General features: G+C 63.1%; 2 protein-coding genes across 2 annotated transcripts; one reads left to right on the top strand and one right to left on the bottom strand.

Moving 5' to 3' along the window:
- Window positions 1-1,136: 1,136 nt before the first annotated feature.
- On the bottom strand, window positions 1,137-3,844 carry CCR10 (C-C motif chemokine receptor 10). Its single transcript, XM_069876805.1, has 2 exons — window positions 3,261-3,844; window positions 1,137-2,338 (listed from the first exon to the last, which is right to left on the bottom strand). The coding sequence occupies exons 1-2, from the start codon at window positions 3,270-3,272 to the stop codon at window positions 1,259-1,261; spliced, it is 1,092 nt and encodes a 363-aa protein (XP_069732906.1). The 5' UTR covers window positions 3,273-3,844; the 3' UTR covers window positions 1,137-1,258.
- A 2,685-nt stretch (window positions 3,845-6,529) lies between these two features.
- CNTNAP1 (contactin associated protein 1) lies at window positions 6,530-18,255 on the top strand. Its single transcript, XM_069876804.1, has 24 exons — window positions 6,530-6,671; window positions 9,342-9,443; window positions 9,706-9,899; window positions 10,003-10,150; window positions 10,630-10,833; window positions 10,903-11,087; window positions 11,173-11,316; window positions 11,655-11,916; window positions 11,996-12,145; window positions 12,214-12,385; window positions 12,475-12,581; window positions 12,666-12,785; window positions 12,916-13,119; window positions 13,211-13,367; window positions 13,486-13,613; window positions 13,764-13,931; window positions 14,005-14,223; window positions 14,301-14,540; window positions 15,272-15,508; window positions 16,147-16,274; window positions 16,374-16,467; window positions 16,584-16,817; window positions 16,933-16,980; window positions 17,072-18,255. Exons 1-24 carry the CDS (start codon window positions 6,593-6,595, stop codon window positions 17,260-17,262), a joined length of 3,915 nt encoding a protein of 1,304 aa, XP_069732905.1. The 5' UTR covers window positions 6,530-6,592; the 3' UTR covers window positions 17,263-18,255.
- Window positions 18,256-18,646: the final 391 nt, after the last annotated feature.

The following is an 18,646-nucleotide window of genomic DNA, read 5'->3' as shown; positions in this document are numbered from 1 at the left end:
TCTAGGACCAACCCTTGCATGGTTCTAGGACCAACCCTGGCATTGCCATGGGGCCAACCAGCCCTGGCATGGTTCTAGGACCAACCCTGGCATGGACCTGGGACCAACCCTGGCATGGACCTGGGACCAACCCTGGCATGGATCTGGGACCAACCCTGGCATTACCATGGAGCCAGCCAACCCTGGCATGGATCTAGGACCAACCCTGGCATTGCCATGGGGCCAGCCAGCCCTGGCATGGATCTAGGACCAACCCTGGCATGGATCTAGGACCAACCCTGGCATTGCCAAGGGGCTAGACAGCCCTGGCATGGATCTAGGACCAACCCTGGCACGGATCTAGGACCAACCCTGGCATGGATCTGGGACCATCCCTGGCATTGCCATGGGGACTAAGGGAGGGCACAGACCAGGGACAGGCAGGGAGGGCACAGACAAGGTGCAGGCAGGAGACAGGCAGGGTGAAGGACAAGGTTCTGCTGCCTCCTGCAGGCACCCCCAGCCACGCACCGCGGGCTCGGGGCTCCCCCCTCCCGGCCCAACAACATCCCCCGGTAACACACGGAGACGGCGCTCGCTCACCGGGGCTCGCCCGGGTTTATTGAGAGGGTGGGAAGCAGCTGCTTGCCCGGGACACGCGGTGGGCATCAGCTGTCCCATGCTCACCAGCACCGCACAGCCACCTGGGCACCGGTGACATTACAGGGTCCCCTCAAACACAGGTGACATTGCAAGGTCCCCACAAGCACGGGTGACATTGCATGGTCTCTTCAAGCACAGGTGACATTGCAGAGTCCCCCGGGGCACGGGTGACATTGCAGGGTCCCTGGGGCACATGTTGACATTGCAGGGTCCCCTCAAGCACAGGTGACATTGCAGGGTCTCTAGGGCACATTTTGACATTGCAGGGTCCCCTCAAGCACAGGTGACATTGCAGGGTCCCAGGGGCACATGCTGACATTGCAGCTTCCCCCAGGGCACAGGTGACATTGCAGCGTCCCCCGGGGCACATGTTGACATTGCATGGTCTCCAGAGCACAAGTGACACAGCAGTGTCCCCTGGAGCACGTGTGACATCCCAGGGTCCCCTCCCATCGCGGTGCTGCTCTAAGCATAGAGCGTGGGTGCTGCAGAGCTCCTCCGTGGACGCTGTGGGCACCGTGTGAGTTGTTGGGTGCTGCCCCTGGGAGCAGCGGGATGCGCAGAGGGGCCAAGGTGCTGGGTGCTGGTGGCTGCCCAGGCTACGGGCACCACATCCCTACACCACATCCTGGCAGGTGGAGAGCGATGTCCGCTGGCGGGGACTGGGGCAGCCGGGACAGCGCGGCTCAAGGGGTCCCACGCAACCAACGTCGCTTGCCAGCAGCCACAATTCCTGTCGGAAGCGCTGGCCCAAGAAGGCGTAGAGCAAGGGGTTGAGGCAGCAGCGCAGATAAGCCAGCCCGCCGGTCACCAGCAGCGCCAGGTCCTTGCGGCGGCTCTGGGCACAGCTCAGCTCCCAGCTGGCCAGCAGCTCAGCCGTGTCCAGAAGAACCATCAGGCTGTGGGGCAACTGCAGAGCCACAAACACCAGCACGAGGGCCAGCAGCACCCGCAGCGCCCGATGGGGCTGAGCCCCACGAGCCGCCAGCAGTGTCCGAGCCACGGCCGTGTAGCAGCTCACCATTACCAGGAAGGGCACGGCAAAGCCCAGCACCACCTGCACCAGGTTGGTGGCCCCTCGAGCCGCCCGCGAGACCGCCCGGGGGAAGACGACGCGGCACAGCCGGAGGTCCTGGTGCTGCTCCGCTTGACCGTAGACGAACTGGGGCAGCGCCAGCAGCAGAGCCAGCAGCCAGGCCAACCCCGCCGTCAGCCAGCCGTGGCGACGAGCCCGTGGGCGCAGGCGGCAAGCAGCCGGCACCCGCACGATGGCCACGTAGCGGTCCACGCTTATGCAGGTGAGGAAGAGGAAGCCGCTGTAGAAGTTGAGGGCGTAGAGCCCCTGCAGTGCCTTGCAGGCGGCCGTGCCCGGGGACCAGCCCTGCAGCGTGTCGGTGATGGCGAAGGGCAGCGTCAGGAGCAGCAGGAGGTCAGACAGGGCGAGGTGCAGCAGGCAGACGTCGGTGATGCTGTGTGCGCGGCGGTAGCGGGTGTGTGTGAGCAGCACCAGCCCGTTCCCTACGGTGCCCAGCAGCAAGAGCAGCAAGTAGACAGCTGGCTGGTAGGTGCGAGCGAAGCCCTGCACCACCTGCTTCTCGCAGAGCTCGGGCAGCACGTCCTCCCACGTGTACCCGTCGTCCCAGGGGTAGAAGTCGGTGGTGAGGGTCAGCTCTGTCGCAGCTGGGCTGGGAGTCACCTGCGCAGAGGGAGGCTGAGCAAGGGATTCTCAGAGGCGGCGGCCTGGGGAACAGCCTCCTCCACCCAGCCCCGCCACGGTGAGCCCGGTGTGGTTTTTGTCTCACACCCACCCCAACACAGCAGGTTCACTCTGCTCAGTCATTATGAGAGCGACCACACGCTTCCCGAGCAGTCGCCTGTGGTGCAGAGCCGGTGGGAGACGTGACCGTGGCCGTGGTGTCCCCGGCACAGCACCATGTCCCGTGAATTAACCGTGCACCCGCTCTGGCGAAGCTGCTCCTAATGTCCCTTGGGGCTCAGCCGGTCCCAGTCTTCCCATGCAGCTGGACTCCAAGTCTGCATCCCAAGGGTGCACGTGGAGACCTGCCCAGAGCATCCACCCACCTACATATGGCCCTGGGGACCCTAGTGCCAGCACAGCCCCACACTGCCTGGTCCTCCTCCCAGCCAGGGAGGTCTTGGAGCTTCCCACACACACATTGCATGCAGCTGTGGCTGGTGCTCCTGGCTCCCAGCCTCTCAGTCATGCTCCAGGGTGGAGGAACAACGCAGCAGACTGACACTGGAGAGCCATGAAGATCAGGCTTCAGCACAGCTCTGCCTCAGAGCAGCCTCACACAGCAGTTTCCCTCCAGTTCCTGTCAGCGTTCCCCCATGACTGAGCCTGATCCCTCTTGGCTCTGAGGACATAGGTGGGATCTAAAGCCAGCACTGGGGTAGGTTGACTCCCCAGAAGCTCCCCCAGCCCATTCCCTGCTCCGTGCCTCAAGGACCTGGAGCACTGGGTGCTGCCCTGCAGCCCCAGGAGCTTTGCCTTTCAGCCCAAACCCACAGGAGAACCGTTTAAAAGCAACAAGGAAAGCCAGAGAAGGGGGTCCCAGCCCAGCCCCCAGCAAACCCCACACCCCATGGCCCCTCACCTCCTCCTGCATCGCGCAGCAGGACCTTTCCCCTGTCTGGAGGGTCTGGAGATGTTGGTGTCTCTGTGTTCTGCACCCTGTGGTTTGACCACATGTGCTGCTCCCGATACCGAGAGCGGTGCAGAGCACAAGCCCAGCCCCACAGGAGGAAGGCAAGGAGGCAGATGCCACCCTGCTCGGGACCCCATCCTGCTTCTTCTACTTTGTGGCTTGTGTGCTGGGGACAGAAATAGCAGCTCTGCTCAGCCCCGGTCACAGGGGGATGGGGGACAACGCTGGGAGAACCCAGGTAGAGGGAGTGGGGTCCGGCCGAGGGCACCCAGTGCATTCAGGAGACCCCAAACCACCCTGGGGTTGTTTGCAGCTCCTGCCACATGGCAGGGGTTGCCTTATGGGGCCTGAGGGGAGGCTGGAGGGAGCGGAGCCAACGAGAGGCGCGTGGGCTGCTCTGGGCTGGCGCTGTGCCGGGAGCAGGGAGGACGCTGGTCCTATGGGAGCAGAAGAGCCGCGTCGGTTCCAGGAATGCCTCATCCTGACTGGGAAACATGGTGGTTCCAGAGAATTTGATGGCTGCTGGTCCACAGCGTCCACCTCCCCCAGGGGGCCCTGCACCCCCATGCTCCGGCACCCCTCAACCCCACATCCTCGCGCCCCCATGCCCCTGTGCTCGTGTCCCCATGGCGCTGGGCAGGCACGTTGCTGGTTGTTGACAGCAAAATTTCCAGCTCTTCATTAAGGGGCAGATTAATTCCTGTGGAGCACACGCCCCACTTTCTTCTCCCCAGGGGGAAGCAAATTGATCCCCGGCTTTAAGGGGCTTTCTGCTGTAATCCCTCAATTCCCCTTTCTCCTCGCTACAGCCGCCTTTGCCGGGGCTTATCCCTGCTCTGTCCTTGCCCTCCTGCTGTCCCTGTCGTGGGGCTGAGGAGCTGCAGTCTGGAGAGAACCTGGCTCCTTGGCCCCTGAGTGTCAACAGGGCTCTTTTCTGGAGGGTCTGTCCCTCTCCCCTGCTCTTTCTGCAGCAAAAGGACGCTGGCTACGGACCTTTAGCTCTGAGGGTGCCATCCTGCACCCTTCCTCTTGGGGGAATGGGAGGGAAGAGGGTGCTGGGACCATCACAGACCCGACCCAGCACAGGGATGGGGCGTGGGGCTCCGGCCAGAGCAGTCATCGCCCCGGGGTGTCTGGATCATAGAATCATAGAATCATAGAATCGCTAGGTTGGAAAAGACCCACCGGATCATCGAGTCCAACCATTCCCATCAATCACTAACCCATGTCCCTCAGCACCTCGTCCACCCATCCCTTAAACCCCTCCAGGGAAGGTGACTCAACCCCCTCGCTGGGCAGCCTCTGCCAGTGCCAAATGACCTTTTCAATGAAATATTTTTTCTTAATGTCCAGCCTAAACCTGCCCTGGTGGAGCTTGAGGCCATTCCCTCTCGTCCTGTCCCCTGTCACTTGGGAGAAGAGCCCAGCTCCCTCCTCTCCACAACCTCCTTTCAGGGAGTTGTAGAGAGCAATGAGGTCTCCTCTCAGCCTCCTCTTCTCCAGGCTAAACAACCCCAAATCTCCTGGGGATGGACCCCAGGTGCTGCGAGAGTGTGGGGGACAGGAGGACCAGCACCCATGGACCCAGCAGATGGCTCCAGCTCCCGGTAGCAGAACTCCTGGTGCACCCACCGGCTGCATCTGGGGTTTTCAGTTTCCTCTTTCGCCTGCAAGCCCCAGCTTGGCCTCTGCTTGTGCAGGAAGCAGCCTCAGCACCCGCTGCCCGCAGGTGACAGCCCAGTACCACCCAGGTGGTACCTGGGGTCCTTGGTGCCCTCACCAGGCACAGCAACACCAAGCTCCTGCCCAGCACCTAGAGCCTGCTTGGACCCAGCGGTCCGCAGTGCGTCTCCATCCCTCTGGGCTGCATCCTGGGATGGGGGGGGACACAGACACTGTGGGGGCTGTGGGGCAGGCAGCGTATGTAGGCCAGGTGGCTGCCAGCCCCCCCCCCCCCCAACCCTCGCATCCCCTCTGTGGTTGTCTGGGGATGTTTGTGAACAGAGAGAAGCTAAATCCCATCTTCTGCACCACTGGAGACACAGGCGACCCCAAAACCCGCAGGCCTTAATCTGCGGCTTGATTACAAACTGCTGCCACATCTGCTGCTCTGACCCCCCCCTCCTGCTGCGGGCGCCGGGTGCCTAAGCCACGTCTGCGGGGGGGGACACACGGGGAGGGGAGCGTCCTGTCTACTGTGGGTCACATCAGTGGGACACATCTTGGGGGGTTAAATGAGAGGGGGTACACCAGGTGGGTCACATCTGCAAGGGGGTCACATCAGAAGGGGGATTCACATCTTGGGGTGGTGTCACATCAGGGGGGTTACAGCGGGTGGGTCACATCTGCCAGGGAGTCTCTTTGGGAGGAGGGTCACATCTGGGGATTCACAGGGGGGTCACATCCATGAGGGGTCATATCTTGTGAGTGATAAAACACTGTGTGAGGTCAGATCTAAGTGGGTCACATTGAGGGGTCACATTGGAAGGGGGGGGTCACATCTGGAGAGTCGCATCTTGGGGGTGGTGGCACATCAGGGGGTTAGAGCAGGTGGGTCACATCTGCCAGGGAGTCCCGTTGGGAGGTAGGTCACATCTGGGGATTCATAGGGGGGTCACATCTGTGAGGGGTCACGTCTTGGGAGTGACATAACATCGTGTGGGGTCAGATCTGAGGGGGTCACGTTAGGGAGTCATATTGGAGGGGGGGGAGTCACATCTGGGGAGTCACCTCTTGGGGTTAGAGTCACATCAGGGGGGTTACAGTGGGTGGGTCACATCTGCCAGGGAGTCACGTTCGGAGTAGGGTCACATCTGGGGATTCATAGGGGGGTCACATCCATCAGGGGTCACAGTTTGGGAGTGACATAACATCGTATGGGGTCAGATCTGAGGGGGTCACATCTGGAAGGTCATATCTTGGGGTTGGCAGTGTCCTATCGGTGGGGGGTCACATCTAGAGGGGACCACACGTATGGATGTCACATCCCACAGCCCGGTGGGAGCTCGGGACAGGGCTGGGGGCTGCATGGGGAGCCGCGATGCCCCCTCAGCCCCACTCGTGCCCCACACACCCCGCTCCGAGCCCCCCAGCTCACTCTTCGGCTGCAACTCGAGGCGAACACCGGCACCTGGTGCTGGTCCCGGGGGTAACTGGGGGTGCGGGGGGGGGGGTCTTTGCTGCTCCCAGCCCGGTCCCCCCCGCCCCCTGGGCGGAGCCGCGGGTCCCGCTCCGCCGCGCGGCTGCGGCACCGGGAGCGGCGGCGCTCGGGGCGCTGCAGGATGGGCGCTCGCCGCCTCCTCGGGCTCCTGCTCGCCGCCTGCACCGCTCTCCTCCAGCCCGGCCCCGGCTGCCTCGCACGTAAGTGGGGCTGCAGCCCCCCCGGGGGAGCCCGCTCCGCACTGCGGAACCCTGCCCGCCGCACCGGCTCCGCGACGCCCCCGCACCCCCGGTCCTCCCGGGCATCCCCCGGTCTCCATCCCCCGGTCTCCATCCCCCATCCCTCCAAGGTCACCGCCGGACACGGCTGGCCGGGATTCCCCCCACCTGGAATTGGACTGGGGCTGCACCCCACCCCACCCCCCCCCCGCACCCACCCGGAGCCTCCGGGATGCTCAGGGATACCCAAGGATGCTCAGGGTTGCCATAGGATGCTCAAGGATGCTCAGGGATGCTCAGGGTTGTCCAGGGATGCTCAGGGATGCCCCGGCCCCCCCGTCCCGCAGCGCCGCATCCGTATCGGGATGGGGCTCGGGCCCCAGCACCCCCGACTCGACCCCGTGTCCAGACCCCCGGCTACACCGGGACCCATGCTCGGCTGCAGAGGGCTGATTCCAGGCCCGGGCGCGGGGGGACAGGGACTCGCAGGGCCCTGGGCTCACTTGCCTTCCCCTCTGCAGCCCCTACGAGCCGGGGTCCCCCTCCCCCGGGACCGTTGGCTGCGGGGGGGCAGGTGGGAGGTGATGGAGACGGGGGCGATGCAGGCGCAGGGTGAGGGAGACGGGAGGGGTGCAGGCAGGGATGCAGGCGGAGGGGATGCAGGCAGGGATGCAGGCAGGGATGCTGGCAGGGGATGCAGGCAGGTGGGGATGCAGGTAGGGATGCAGGCAGGGATGCTGGCAGGGGATACAGGCAGGTGGGGATGCAGGCAGGGGTGCAGGCAGTGGGGAGATACAGGCAGGGGTAGATGCAGGCAGATCCTGGCAGAGGGAGATGCTGGAAGGGGCAGATGCAGGTGGGGGGGATGCAAGCAGAGGATGTTGGCAGGGGGACATGCAGGCAGGGATGCAGGCAGAGGGGATGCAGGCAGAGGGGAGATGCAGGCAGGGATAGATGCAGGCAGATGCAGGCGGGGGGATGCAAGCAGAAGGTGCTGGCAGGGGGACATGCAGGCAGGGATGCAGGCAAGAAGGGGTACAGGCAGTGGGGATGCAGGCAGGGACGCGGGTAGTGGGGAGATACAGGCAGGGGTAGACGCAGGCAGATGCTGACAGGGGGAAATGCTGGAAGGGGCAGATGCAGGCAGGGATAGATGCAGGCAGATCCTGGCAGGGGGAGATGCTGGAAGGGGCAGATGCAGGTGGAGGGGATGCAAGCAGAGGATGCTGGCAGGGGGACATGCAGGAAGGGATGCAGGCAGGGGTGCAGACAGGGATGCAGGCAGGGGGGATGCAGGCAGGGATGCTGGCAGGGGGAGATGCTGGCAGGGGGTAATACTGGCAGGGGGAGATGCTGGCAGGGGGAGATGCTGGCAGGGGGTGATGCAGCAGAGGGTGATGCAGCAGGGGAGCAGCGCGGCTGCCCGCGTCCCTGCAGGGAGGGCCGGGGATGCAGCAAACGTTCGTGGGCTCCCGGCCGGGGGGACCCTGCGAGGGGCTGGGGACAGCGGCCCCGCCGGAGCCGCCTCCGCAGGTGCCGCGAGGGTCTGGCCGGGGGGCGCTCTGCCCCGGCGGGGGTCGCGGCGCCCGCGGCAGCGCGGAGGCGGCCGGTGCGGAGCCGGGGCCCGCAGGGGTGTGTCCGCTCCGCTGCAGTGCGGGGAGGGCGAGAGCGGGGCGGCCGCGCCCCGGGCCGGGGGCAGGGGATGCAGGGGATGCGCGGACACCAGGGTCCCCAGAGCCCACAGGGACCACGAGGTCCTCAAGGTCCCCAGAGCCCCCAAGGTCACCAGAACCACCAGGGTCCCCAGAGCTCACAGGGGGCACGAGGTCCTCAGGCTCCCCAGAGCCCCCAAGGTCCCCAGAGCCCCCAAGGTCCCCAGAACCACAAGGGTTCTCAGAGCCACCAGGGTCTCCAGAGCCACCAGGATCCCCTGAATCACCAGAGTCCTCAAAGCCCCCAAAGTCCCCAGAGCCCACAGAGTCCCCAGAACCACCAGGGACCCTGAAGCCCACAGGGTCCCCAGAGACCCCAAGGTCCCCAGAACCACCAGGGTCCCCAGAGCCACCAGGGTCTGCAGAACCCACAGAGCCCATGGGATCCACAGGGTCCCCAGAGCCCACAGGGTCCCCAGAACTTGCAGAGGCCACAGGATTATCAGAGTCTGCAGGGTCTCCACAGTCCATAGGGGCTACGAGGTCCTCAGGGTCTGTAGAGTCCCCAGATCCCATAGGGTTTGTAGGGTCCTCAGAGCCCCCAAGGTCCCCAGAGCCCACAGGTCTGCAGAACCCCCAGAGCCCATGGAATCCCCAGGGTCCCCAGAGCCCCCAGGCTCTCCAGAACCACTGGGGCCCCCAGAGCCTGCAAAAGCCACAGGGTTCTCAGAGTCCACAGGGTCCCCAAAGCCCCCAGAACTTGCAGGGTCCCCAGAGCCCACAGTGTCCCTACATCCCCCAGAGCCCCCAGAACCCCCAAAGCCTACATGGTCTCCAGAGCCCACAGGGTCTAAAGGGGCTACAGGATCCTCGGGCCATAGGGTACCCAAGTTCTCCAGATCCTGCAGGGCCAGCAGGGTCCACGGGGTTGAGCTAGGAGTGCTGCTGTGAGGACACTGCCCAGTCCAGAGCCCCAGGCTTAGCCCCACTCTCCCGACAGGACCCTGCTACGATGAGCTCGTCTCTTCCCTCTACTCCTCATCCATCGGTGCTTCCTCCAGATACAACATCTTCTACTCGGCCAGCTTTGCCCGGCTCCACAGTGAGTTCGCCCCTGGACTGGCGTGCAGATGGAGCAGGGGGGCATGGGCAGGGGGTTCCCTTGCCTTGTGTGAGGCTGAGGGGTTCTCCGGTACCCACTGTGGTGCCCTTAGAATCCCCAGTGTTGGGGGAGAGCCCCACAGCCCTCCAGCTGCACCCCAAGAGTGAGGTGCTGTGGTGGGGGCTGAGCAAGCAGCCCCTGCTCAGCCTGGAGCTGCTGGGTGCCAGGCTGTGGGGCCAGCTGAGCCATCCCCCCACAACAGGCACCAGCGGCTGGTCCCCCGACCCCCGGGACAAGCAGCCCTGGCTCCAGATCGACCTGATGCAAAAGCATCAGATCAATGCGGTGGCCACGCAGGGGACGTTCAACACTTACGACTGGCTGACACGCTACATTGTGCTCTACGGAGATCACCCCACCAGCTGGAAACCCTTCTTCCAGCAGGGCAGCAACTGGGTAGGCTCTGCTGGGGGAATCCTTCTTGTGGGGGGGCCCTTCGGGGGGGAGTAGAGACCCCCCAGCCCAGATTGAGGTGTTGATGGTGTCCCTTCATCCGTAGACATTCTTCGGGAACGTGAACGAGAGCGGGGTGGTGCGGCACGACCTGCACTACCCCATCCTCGCACGCTACATCCGCATCATCCCAGTGGCCTGGAACCCACGCGGGAAGATCGGAGTGCGCCTGGGGCTCTATGGCTGCCCTTACCGTGAGTATCATAGAATCATAGAATCACCAGGTTGGAAGAGACCTACCGGATCATCGAGTCCAACCATTCCCATCAATCACTAACCCATGTCCCTCAGCACCTCGTCCACCTGTCCCTTAAACCCTTCCAGGGAAGGTGACTCAACCCCCTCCCTGGGCAGCCTCTGCCAGGGACCAATGACCCTTTCTGTGAAAATTTTTTTCCTAATGTTCAGCCTGAACCTCCCCTGGTGGAGCTTGAGGCCATTGAGTACCTGGTCTGGGGGCTCCAGCAGGCAATGGGATCGAACAGGGACGATCAGGGATGGGGTTGTGGGGATGGGGAGACCCTGGCTTGGAAAAGCCTTTTCTAGAAGGGGTTATCTCCAAGCAGTCTGCAGTCACTATCTCTGGCATAAATCACAGCAGAAAGGAGCATTACCCGTGCCAGGGTCACTGCCGCTGTGGGCAGTGACACTGGGGCCGCTCTGCTCTCCCTAGGATCCCACGTGCTCTACTTTGATGGGGATGATGCCATCTCCTACCGCTTCCGGGCCAAGAAGATCAGCACCTTCGAGGACGATATCTCCTTCAACTTCAAGACGCTGGAGCAGGATGGGGTGCTGATGCACGGGGAGGGCTCACAGGGCGACTACATCACGGTGGAGCTCAAGCAAGCCCAGCTCTTCCTGCACATCAGCTTAGGTGAGCTGGGACCAGGAGGTCGGGGGGACATGGGGACAAGGGGCACCAGCTGAGGCTGCCCCTCCCCAGGCAGCAGCCCACTGCACGCCAGCGAAGGCCACACGACGGTGGCAGTGGGCAGCCTCCTGGATGACCAGCACTGGCACTCGCTGCACATCGAGCGCCTCGGCCACCACGTCAACTTGACGTTGGATGGGGAAGTCAAGCGCTTCCGCTGCCGTGGCACCTTCAACCAGCTCGACTTGGACACCGAGGTGGGTGCAGCAGGTGGAGAGCTGCCAGGACCCCGACTTACGGTGCCCTCTGGTGAAGGGCTGACCTCCTCCCTCTGCCTCCCAGCTCTTCTTTGGTGGGGTGATCGACCAGGATAAACAGCATCTCACCTACCGGCAAAACTTCCGGGGCTGCGTGGAGAACATCATCTTCAACGGGGTCAACATCGCTGACCTGGCTCGGCACCGGAGACCCAACATCCGCTTCGAGGTCCAGCCCCAGGGGCAGCCCCTTCCCCAGGCGTCCTGTCCCTGCGGTGGGGGGACCCTTTTTCTGTAGGAGACCCAGGTCCTCAGCCCTGCTGAGGGGTGACCCTTGCCCTGGGGCCGTGTTCCCCGCCTCCGCGGCGGGGTGACACGAGGCTGGGCAGTGGCTCTGCTCATCCAAGCGGCACCACATTGACCGTACGAGGTCATCCCTGGCCTGGGGGACCCGCAGGCAGTGGGATCGAGCGGGAACGATCAGGGATGGGGTTGTGGGAATGGGGGGCGGGCTCTGCCTGCCACCAGAGCATCCTCTTCTTCACCACCTCCCACGGTCACCCTCAGGGCAGAGTGGGTCACTACTGCCAGGACCAGCTGACCACCCCCATCACTTTTGCTGGCATCAACAACTACGTGAGGGTGCCGGGCATCCCACGGAGGAACCGCCTGTCCGTCAGCTTCCGATTCCGCTCCTGGGACACTGCCGGGCTCCTGCTCTACACCAGTTTCACTGACAACCTGGGCTCCCTCGAGGTGGTGCTGAGCGAGGGGCAGATCAATGTCTCCATTGCCCAGCCTGGCAAGAAGAAGCTTGAGTTTGCTGCAGGTGGGCTGGGGAACCGGCACGGGGCTGGGGGCCAGTTGAGGAGTGATGCCTCCCCACGCACCCTCCTCTCCCCACTCAGGGCATCGCCTGAACGATGGCTTCTGGCACTCGGTGCAGCTGGTGGCGCGGGATGGCTCGGCCGTGGTGACCATCGACGATGACGATGGTGCCGAGTTCCGGGTGGCGCATCCCTTCCAGCTCCGCACCGGCAGCCAGTACTTCTTTGGAGGTGGGCAACGAGACGGGGACCGGGGCCAATAGATGCCCGAGGGCCGCTCACCCCACTGTGCCTTGCAGGCTGCCCCAAACCAGCCTCGGTTACCGGCTGCCGGTCCAACCAGACGGCCTTCCACGGCTGCCTGCAGATGCTGAACGTGGACATGCAGCCTGTGGACGTGGAGCTGCTGGTGCACCGCCGGCTGGCAGAGTACTTCAACGTCTTCTTCAACGTCTGCGGCATCACGGACAGGTACCGGTCAGGACACGGGTGCCAGCTGCGAGCAGGCTGGGGCTGGAGGGCTGTGCCGGTGCCGGGACAGGAGCCTTCTGTGCCCTCAGGTGCACCCCAAACCTGTGCGAGCACGACAGCCGCTGCATCCAGTCCTGGGATGACTTCATGTGCATCTGCGACCTGACGGGGTACAAAGGCGAGACCTGCCACAAATGTGAGCCCAGGGTCTTGGTGGTGGGGGGCAGGATGGGACCGGTGCCTCCTCCCGCTGAACCCCAGCCCTGTTTCTCTCTTCCAGCCCTTTACAAGGAATCATGCGATGCTTACCGGGTCAGCGGGAAAACCTCGGGGAACTACACCATCGACCCGGATGGCAGCGGGCCCCTCAAGCCCTTCACCGTGTACTGTGACATCCGAGGTGGGGGAGGCAGGAGGGAGCAGGAGACCCTCTGCCTGGTGCCCCCGGGACCAGCACTGGGGGCAAAGCAGGACGGAGGGAGCAGGGATGTCCATGAGGACCAGCCCTAACAGCCCCTTCCCGTCCGCAGAGGACCGGGCGTGGACCATCATCCGGCACAACCGGCACTATGCCACACGAGTGACGGGCTCCAGCGTGGACCAGCCCTACCTGGGGGCTGTGGAGTACTGGAACGCCTCTTGGGCTGAGGTCTCAGCCCTGGCAAACGCCTCCGAGTACTGCGAGCAGCGCATTGAGTTCCACTGCTACAACTCCCGCCTGCTCAACACCCCCTGTGAGCGCCGGGTGGAGCGGGGCTGTGCCAGGGGGCTGTGCCAGGGCACCGTACGGTGGAACCACGTCCTCACCCTCCCCTGTGCCCGCAGCTGGGTTGCCCTTCAGCTTCTGGATGGGCCGGCACGACGAGAGGCACTATTATTGGGGGGGCTCACGGCCGGGTATCCAGCGCTGCGCCTGTGGGCTGGACAAGAACTGCGCTGACCCCAACTACTTCTGCAACTGCGACGCTGACCACGCGCTGTGGTGAGACAACGGGGGCTGCAGGACGGGGCTGCGGGCACACGGGATTTGAGAGGTCTCAGGACGGGTCGCAGGCTGGCAAAGCCCCTCACAGCCCCTCCAACGCTCGCACCATTTGCAGGAGGACGGACAAGGGTCTGCTGACCTTCGTGGACCACCTGCCCGTCACCCAGGTTGTGGTTGGAGACACCAATCGAACTGGTTCTGAAGCCCAGTTCCTGTTGGGGCCCCTGCGGTGCTATGGAGACCGTGAGTGACCGGACCCACGGTGGTTCCCCTGCCTGCAGAGGACCTGTGCCCACAGGGGTCCCATCCCCATGGAGATCCCATGTCCATGGAGGGTCTAATGCCTGTGGAGGGTCCACGCCCATCTCTCACCACCCCTCCTGCTCCCCACAGGCAACACCTGGAACACCGTCTCCTTCAACCGGGGCGCAGCCCTGCTCTTCCCCACCTTCCAGGCCAACCACAGCCTCGACATCTCCTTCTACTTCAAGACCACTGCCCTATCCGGCGTTTTCCTGGAGAACCCCGGCACTCGAAACTACATCCGCGTCGAACTCAACAGTAGGGGCAGGAGAGAGGTGTGGGGGTGTAAGGGGTGGGACCAGGGGCTCCTCCTGACACCAGGTCCCTGCAGCCACCAGGGATGTGGTGTTCGCCTACGACATCGGGAACGGGGATGAGAACCTGACGGTGCGTTCAGCAGTGCCCTGGAACGATGACGAGTGGCACCAGGTGAAGGCTGAGCTCAACGTCAAGCTGGCGCGGCTGCGGGTGGACAAGCTGCCCTGGGTGGTGCGACAGGCTCCTCCGCAGAGCTTTGTCCGCTTGGAATTCGACAGACCCCTCTATGTCGGTGAGAGCCCCCAGCCGCGTCCCCAGGTCCCCAGGTCCCCAAGCGCAGCAGGACGCTGAGCCTTGGTCCCACCACAGGCGCGGCGGAGCACAAGATGCGCCCGTTCCTGGGGTGCCTGCGGGGGCTGCGGATGAACGGGGTGACGCTCAACCTGGAGGGCAAAGCCAACGAGACGGAGGGAGTGAGGGTCAACTGCACCGGCCACTGCCTGGACCCACCGGTGCCCTGCCAGAACAGCGGGCTCTGCGTCGAGCGCTACAGCCACTACAGCTGCAACTGCAGCATCTCGGCCTTTGAGGGACCCTTCTGCAACCATGGTGAGCGACTGCGCCTGCCCACACCAAGGGTGAAGCCTTCCCAGGGCTGGGATTGGGGAGAGGAGCCAATGCTCCCATCAACTCACAGCCCTCAACCAGCGCCAGGGCAGGTTCAGATTGGACAGGAGGAAAAACTTCTTCACTGAAAGGGTTCTCAAGCACTGGAACAGCTGCCCAGGGCGGTGGTGGAGTCCTCATCCCCAGAGGTGCTTTAAAGACAGGGAGATGAAGTGCTTAGGGGGCTGGAGAACAAGTCTTACAAGAAGCAGTTGAGAGAGCTGGGGGTGTTTAGCCTGGAGAAGAGGAGGCTGAGGGGAGACCTCATTGCTCTCTGCAACTCTCTGAGAGGAGGTTGTGGAGAGGAGGGAGCTGGGCTCTTCTCCCAAGTGACAGGGGACAGGACGAGAGGGAATGGCCTCAAGCTCCACCAGGGGAGGTTCAGGCTGGACATCAGGAAAAAATATTTCACAGGAAGGGTCATTGGGCAGTGGCAGAGGCTGCCCAGGGAGGGGGTTGAGTCACTTTCCCTGGAGGGGTTTAAGGGACGGGTGGATGAGGTGCTGAGGGACATGGGTTAGTGATTGATGGGAATGGTTGGACTCGATGATCTGGTGGGTCTTTTCCAACCTGGTGATTCTATGATTCTTTGATTTAGTAGTGGACAGGTATGGTTGGGCTTGATAATCTCAAAGGTCTTCTCCAACCTGGTGATTCTATGATTCCTCCTGCAGACATCGGTGGGTACTTTGAGGAGGGCGCCTGGGTGCGGTACAACATCCTGCCCATGTCGCTCTATGCCGCCCGCGAGTTCGCCAGCATCGTCAGCAGCCCCTGGCAGCCCCTGCCCGGCTACAACCTCACCAGCGAGGAGGTCAGCTTCAGCTTCAGCACCACCTCGGCGCCTGCCGTGCTGCTCTACGTCAGCACCTTTGTCAAGGACTACATGGCTGTGCTCATCAAGGACGATGGTGAGAGCAGGGCTCCTCACCCCAGGGCTCACCCAGAGCCTACGGGGTTTTCCCTGAGCACTGGAGCTGCATGGGATGCCTTTCATCATAGAATGGTTTGAGTTGGAAGGGACCTCAAAGCCCATCCAGTTCCAACCCTCCTGCCATGGGCAGGGACACCTCCCACTGGATCAGAGGCTCCAAGCCCCATCCAACCTGGCCTTGAACCCCTCCAGGGATGGGGCAGCCACCACTGCTCTGGGCAACCTGGGCCAGGGCCTCCCCACCCTCACAGCAAAACATTTCTTCCTAAAATCTCATTTCAGCTTAAAACCATACCCCCTCATCCTATTCCTGCCCTCCCTGATCAAGAGCCCCTCCCCAGCTTTCCCAGAGCCTCTTTCAGTCCTGGAAGCTGCTCTTAAGTTCTCCCTGGAGCCTTGTCCAGGCTCAACAACCCCAACTCTCCCAGACTGTCCTTGGATGGGAGATGTTCCAGCCTTTTGATCACCTTCATGGGCTCCTTTGGCCTCGCTCTAACAGATCCGCATCCTTCCCACGCTTTTCAGCCCTGAAGCCAGTTGCCAGCCCTGCAGAGGAGGGGCTCCCCCCGCCCCCCGAGAGCCCTGGCACTGCTGACAGCCCTGCTCTGCCCACAGGGAGCCTGCAGCTGCGTTACCAGCTGGGCACCAGCCCCTACGTCTTTGCCCTCACCACCAAACCCGTGACAGATGGGAGGCCCCATCGCGTCAACATCACCCGCCTGCACCGCACGTTGTACACTCAGGTACAGAGCCGGGGGTCTCCTCTCTGACGGGGCTCTGGGGGGTCTGTGGGGGTGGCAGGAGATGGAGGAGCCTCCTGATGCCGTGCGCCTGCCTCCTAGGTGGACTATCTCCCCGTCATGGAGCAGCAGTTCTCCCTCTTTGTGGACAGCAAGCTGGACTCGCCCAAAAACTTGTACCTGGGGCGCGTGATGGGTGAGCTGGGTCCTGCCCTCGGCCGCTCCCTCCCACGCTGGGAGCCCCGCAGGCACTGGGGTCTCCTCTGCCCCGCATGGTCCTTTGGGGACAAACCTTCTCCTGTGCTCCTGCAGAGACTGGCGCGATCGACCCTGAGATCCAGCGTTACAACACGCCCGGCTTCGCAGGTTGCCTCTCGGGGGTGAAGTTCAACACCCTGGTCCCCCTCAAAGCCATCTTCCGCCCCACCAGCGTCGTGCGGCCCTACAGCATCCGGGGGGAGCTGGTGGAGTCGAGCTGCGCCTCCATGCTCCCCCTCACCACCATCCTCATCCCACCCGAGATGGACCCCTGGTACATGGGCACAGGTAGGTGCTGCGGTGGGACCCCAGTGGGGAAGGAGCCCCTCCAGCAAGCGGCTGTGGCAGAGAGGATGCTCCAGCACCACCGCAACCCAGTCTCAGCCACCTGCTCTCTTCACAGAGTTCCCCCACGTGCACGACGACGGCTGGATCGCGATCATCATCGGGTGTAAGTGAAGCGCCTGGATGGGGTTCCCTCCATCCCTCCCCTATCCCTGTGCCCCCCCCGGCCCCTCACCACCTCCCCCTCTCCCTCGCAGTCATCATCTTCCTGCTCCTGCTGCTGGGCGTGCTGCTGGGGCTGCTCTACTTCTACCACCACCGCTACAAGGGGTCCTACCACACCAACGAACCCAAAGCCATCCAGGACTACGGCAGCGCCGCCAAACCGCTGTCGGCACGCAAGGACCAGAACCTGCCCCAGATCCTGGAGGAGGACAAAGGCGACTAGCACAGCCACGGGGGGTGGGATGGGCTCGCAGCCCCCGCAGCCCTGGGAGCCACCCGGCTACGAGCGAGTGCCGCGGGACCAAAGGGCCGAGAACACCTCAACTGCCAACACCCGCCTCCGAACCAGCCCCGGGGGGCACCGACCGCCAGCTCCTCCCCGCTGCCGCCACCGAGCCGGCCCCGGAACGCGGCCGTGACCCACCGAGCCCCAGCCCCGCTTACCCCGGGCACCCCAGTAGCCTCCGTGCCAGGGGCTGGGCTGCTGCCTCCCACCAGCTGCCAAATCCTGCCCTGCCTCCAGCAGGGAGCCCCACAACCGGGGAGCCCCATGACCAGGGAGCCCCACAACCACGGAGCCCCACAACCGGGGAGCCCAGCCTCCCATCCACAGGGGAGCGTGCCGGGAGCTGCTGCCACTGCCCCGTTAGCGATGCCCGCGCGTAGCTTGCCCGCTGCTTTGCTCGCTTAGCCAAAGCCCCAACACGGTAGCCACGCAATACCCAGCCCCGGGGCACAGCCTGGGGCACGCCGAGCAATACCCTCACCGTGCCGGCGACGGCTGCCGCTGCCGCGCATGATGCCACTGCACTTTGCCAAGATGCTGCTTTCACACAATCAGGTACGAAATCCTTTCTACCATTGGTTTTCGTTCGTTGGTTTGGTTTGGTTTTTTTGTTGCTGGATATTCTACTACCACTTGGATTTTTTTATTCGATCGGTTTGTATAAAAAACCCAAACGGAAGCTCCTGCCAGGTGTTTACGTTCCGCGTGTCGTGGTACGTGGTCTGTAGTTTGTTACTTCTCCCTACGAAGTGTTGGTCCTGCAGATGACCTCCAGTCCAGGGAAAGCTCCTGTTCACTCGCTGTATTGTGGTACGACGGCGTTACAGAAATGCATTTATCTATCCAAAGGCCTAGCTCCACTGGGCACTTTATTTTTAAAAAGCCTGTTTTTGTTGAATGAGATGTGGATACTCCAATAAAGGCAGAATGACGGCGTTTGACGCTCCCAAGCCCTCACCTCGGAGCAGGGGCAGCAGCTCCTCTGCCTCCGCTACAGCTCAGCCTGCACCCAGGGCTGGCACCAGGGCAGGCAATGGGAATTCCCAGTCCTGAATCATAGAATCACCAGGTTGGAAAAGACCCAACGGATCATCGAGTCCAACCATTCCCATCAATCACTAACCCATGTCCCTCAGCACCTCGTTCACCCGTCCCTTAAACCCCTCCAGGGAAGGTGACTCAACCCCCTCCCTGGGCAGCCTGTTCCAGTGCTCAATGACCCTTTCCATGAAAAATTTATTCCTAATGTTCAGCCTGAACCTCCCATGATGGAGCTTGAGGCCATTCCCTCTTGTCCTGTCCCCTGTCACTTGGCTTACGA

The sequence above is a fragment of the Phaenicophaeus curvirostris genome, chromosome 26 (genome assembly GCF_032191515.1).
Source record: "Phaenicophaeus curvirostris isolate KB17595 chromosome 26, BPBGC_Pcur_1.0, whole genome shotgun sequence".
Lineage (NCBI taxonomy): Eukaryota > Metazoa > Chordata > Aves > Cuculiformes > Cuculidae > Phaenicophaeus > Phaenicophaeus curvirostris.
The sequence above is the reverse complement of the archived record's forward strand: the minus strand, read 5'-3'. Positions and strand labels throughout refer to the sequence as shown.

What these genes read in the sequence shown, in the direction of transcription:
- CNTNAP1 (XM_069876804.1), top strand. Translation starts at nt 6,593, where the DNA reads ATGGGCGCTCGCCGCCTCCTCGGGCTCCTGCTCGCCGCCTGCACCGCT. An exon ending in CCGCCTGCTCAACACCCCCT is followed by an intron (nt 13,120 to 13,210) that starts GTGAGCGCCGGG and finishes CTGTGCCCGCAG; the next exon opens with CTGGGTTGCCCTTCAGCTTC. An exon ending in GACGCTGACCACGCGCTGTG is followed by an intron (nt 13,368 to 13,485) that starts GTGAGACAACGG and finishes CACCATTTGCAG; the next exon opens with GAGGACGGACAAGGGTCTGC.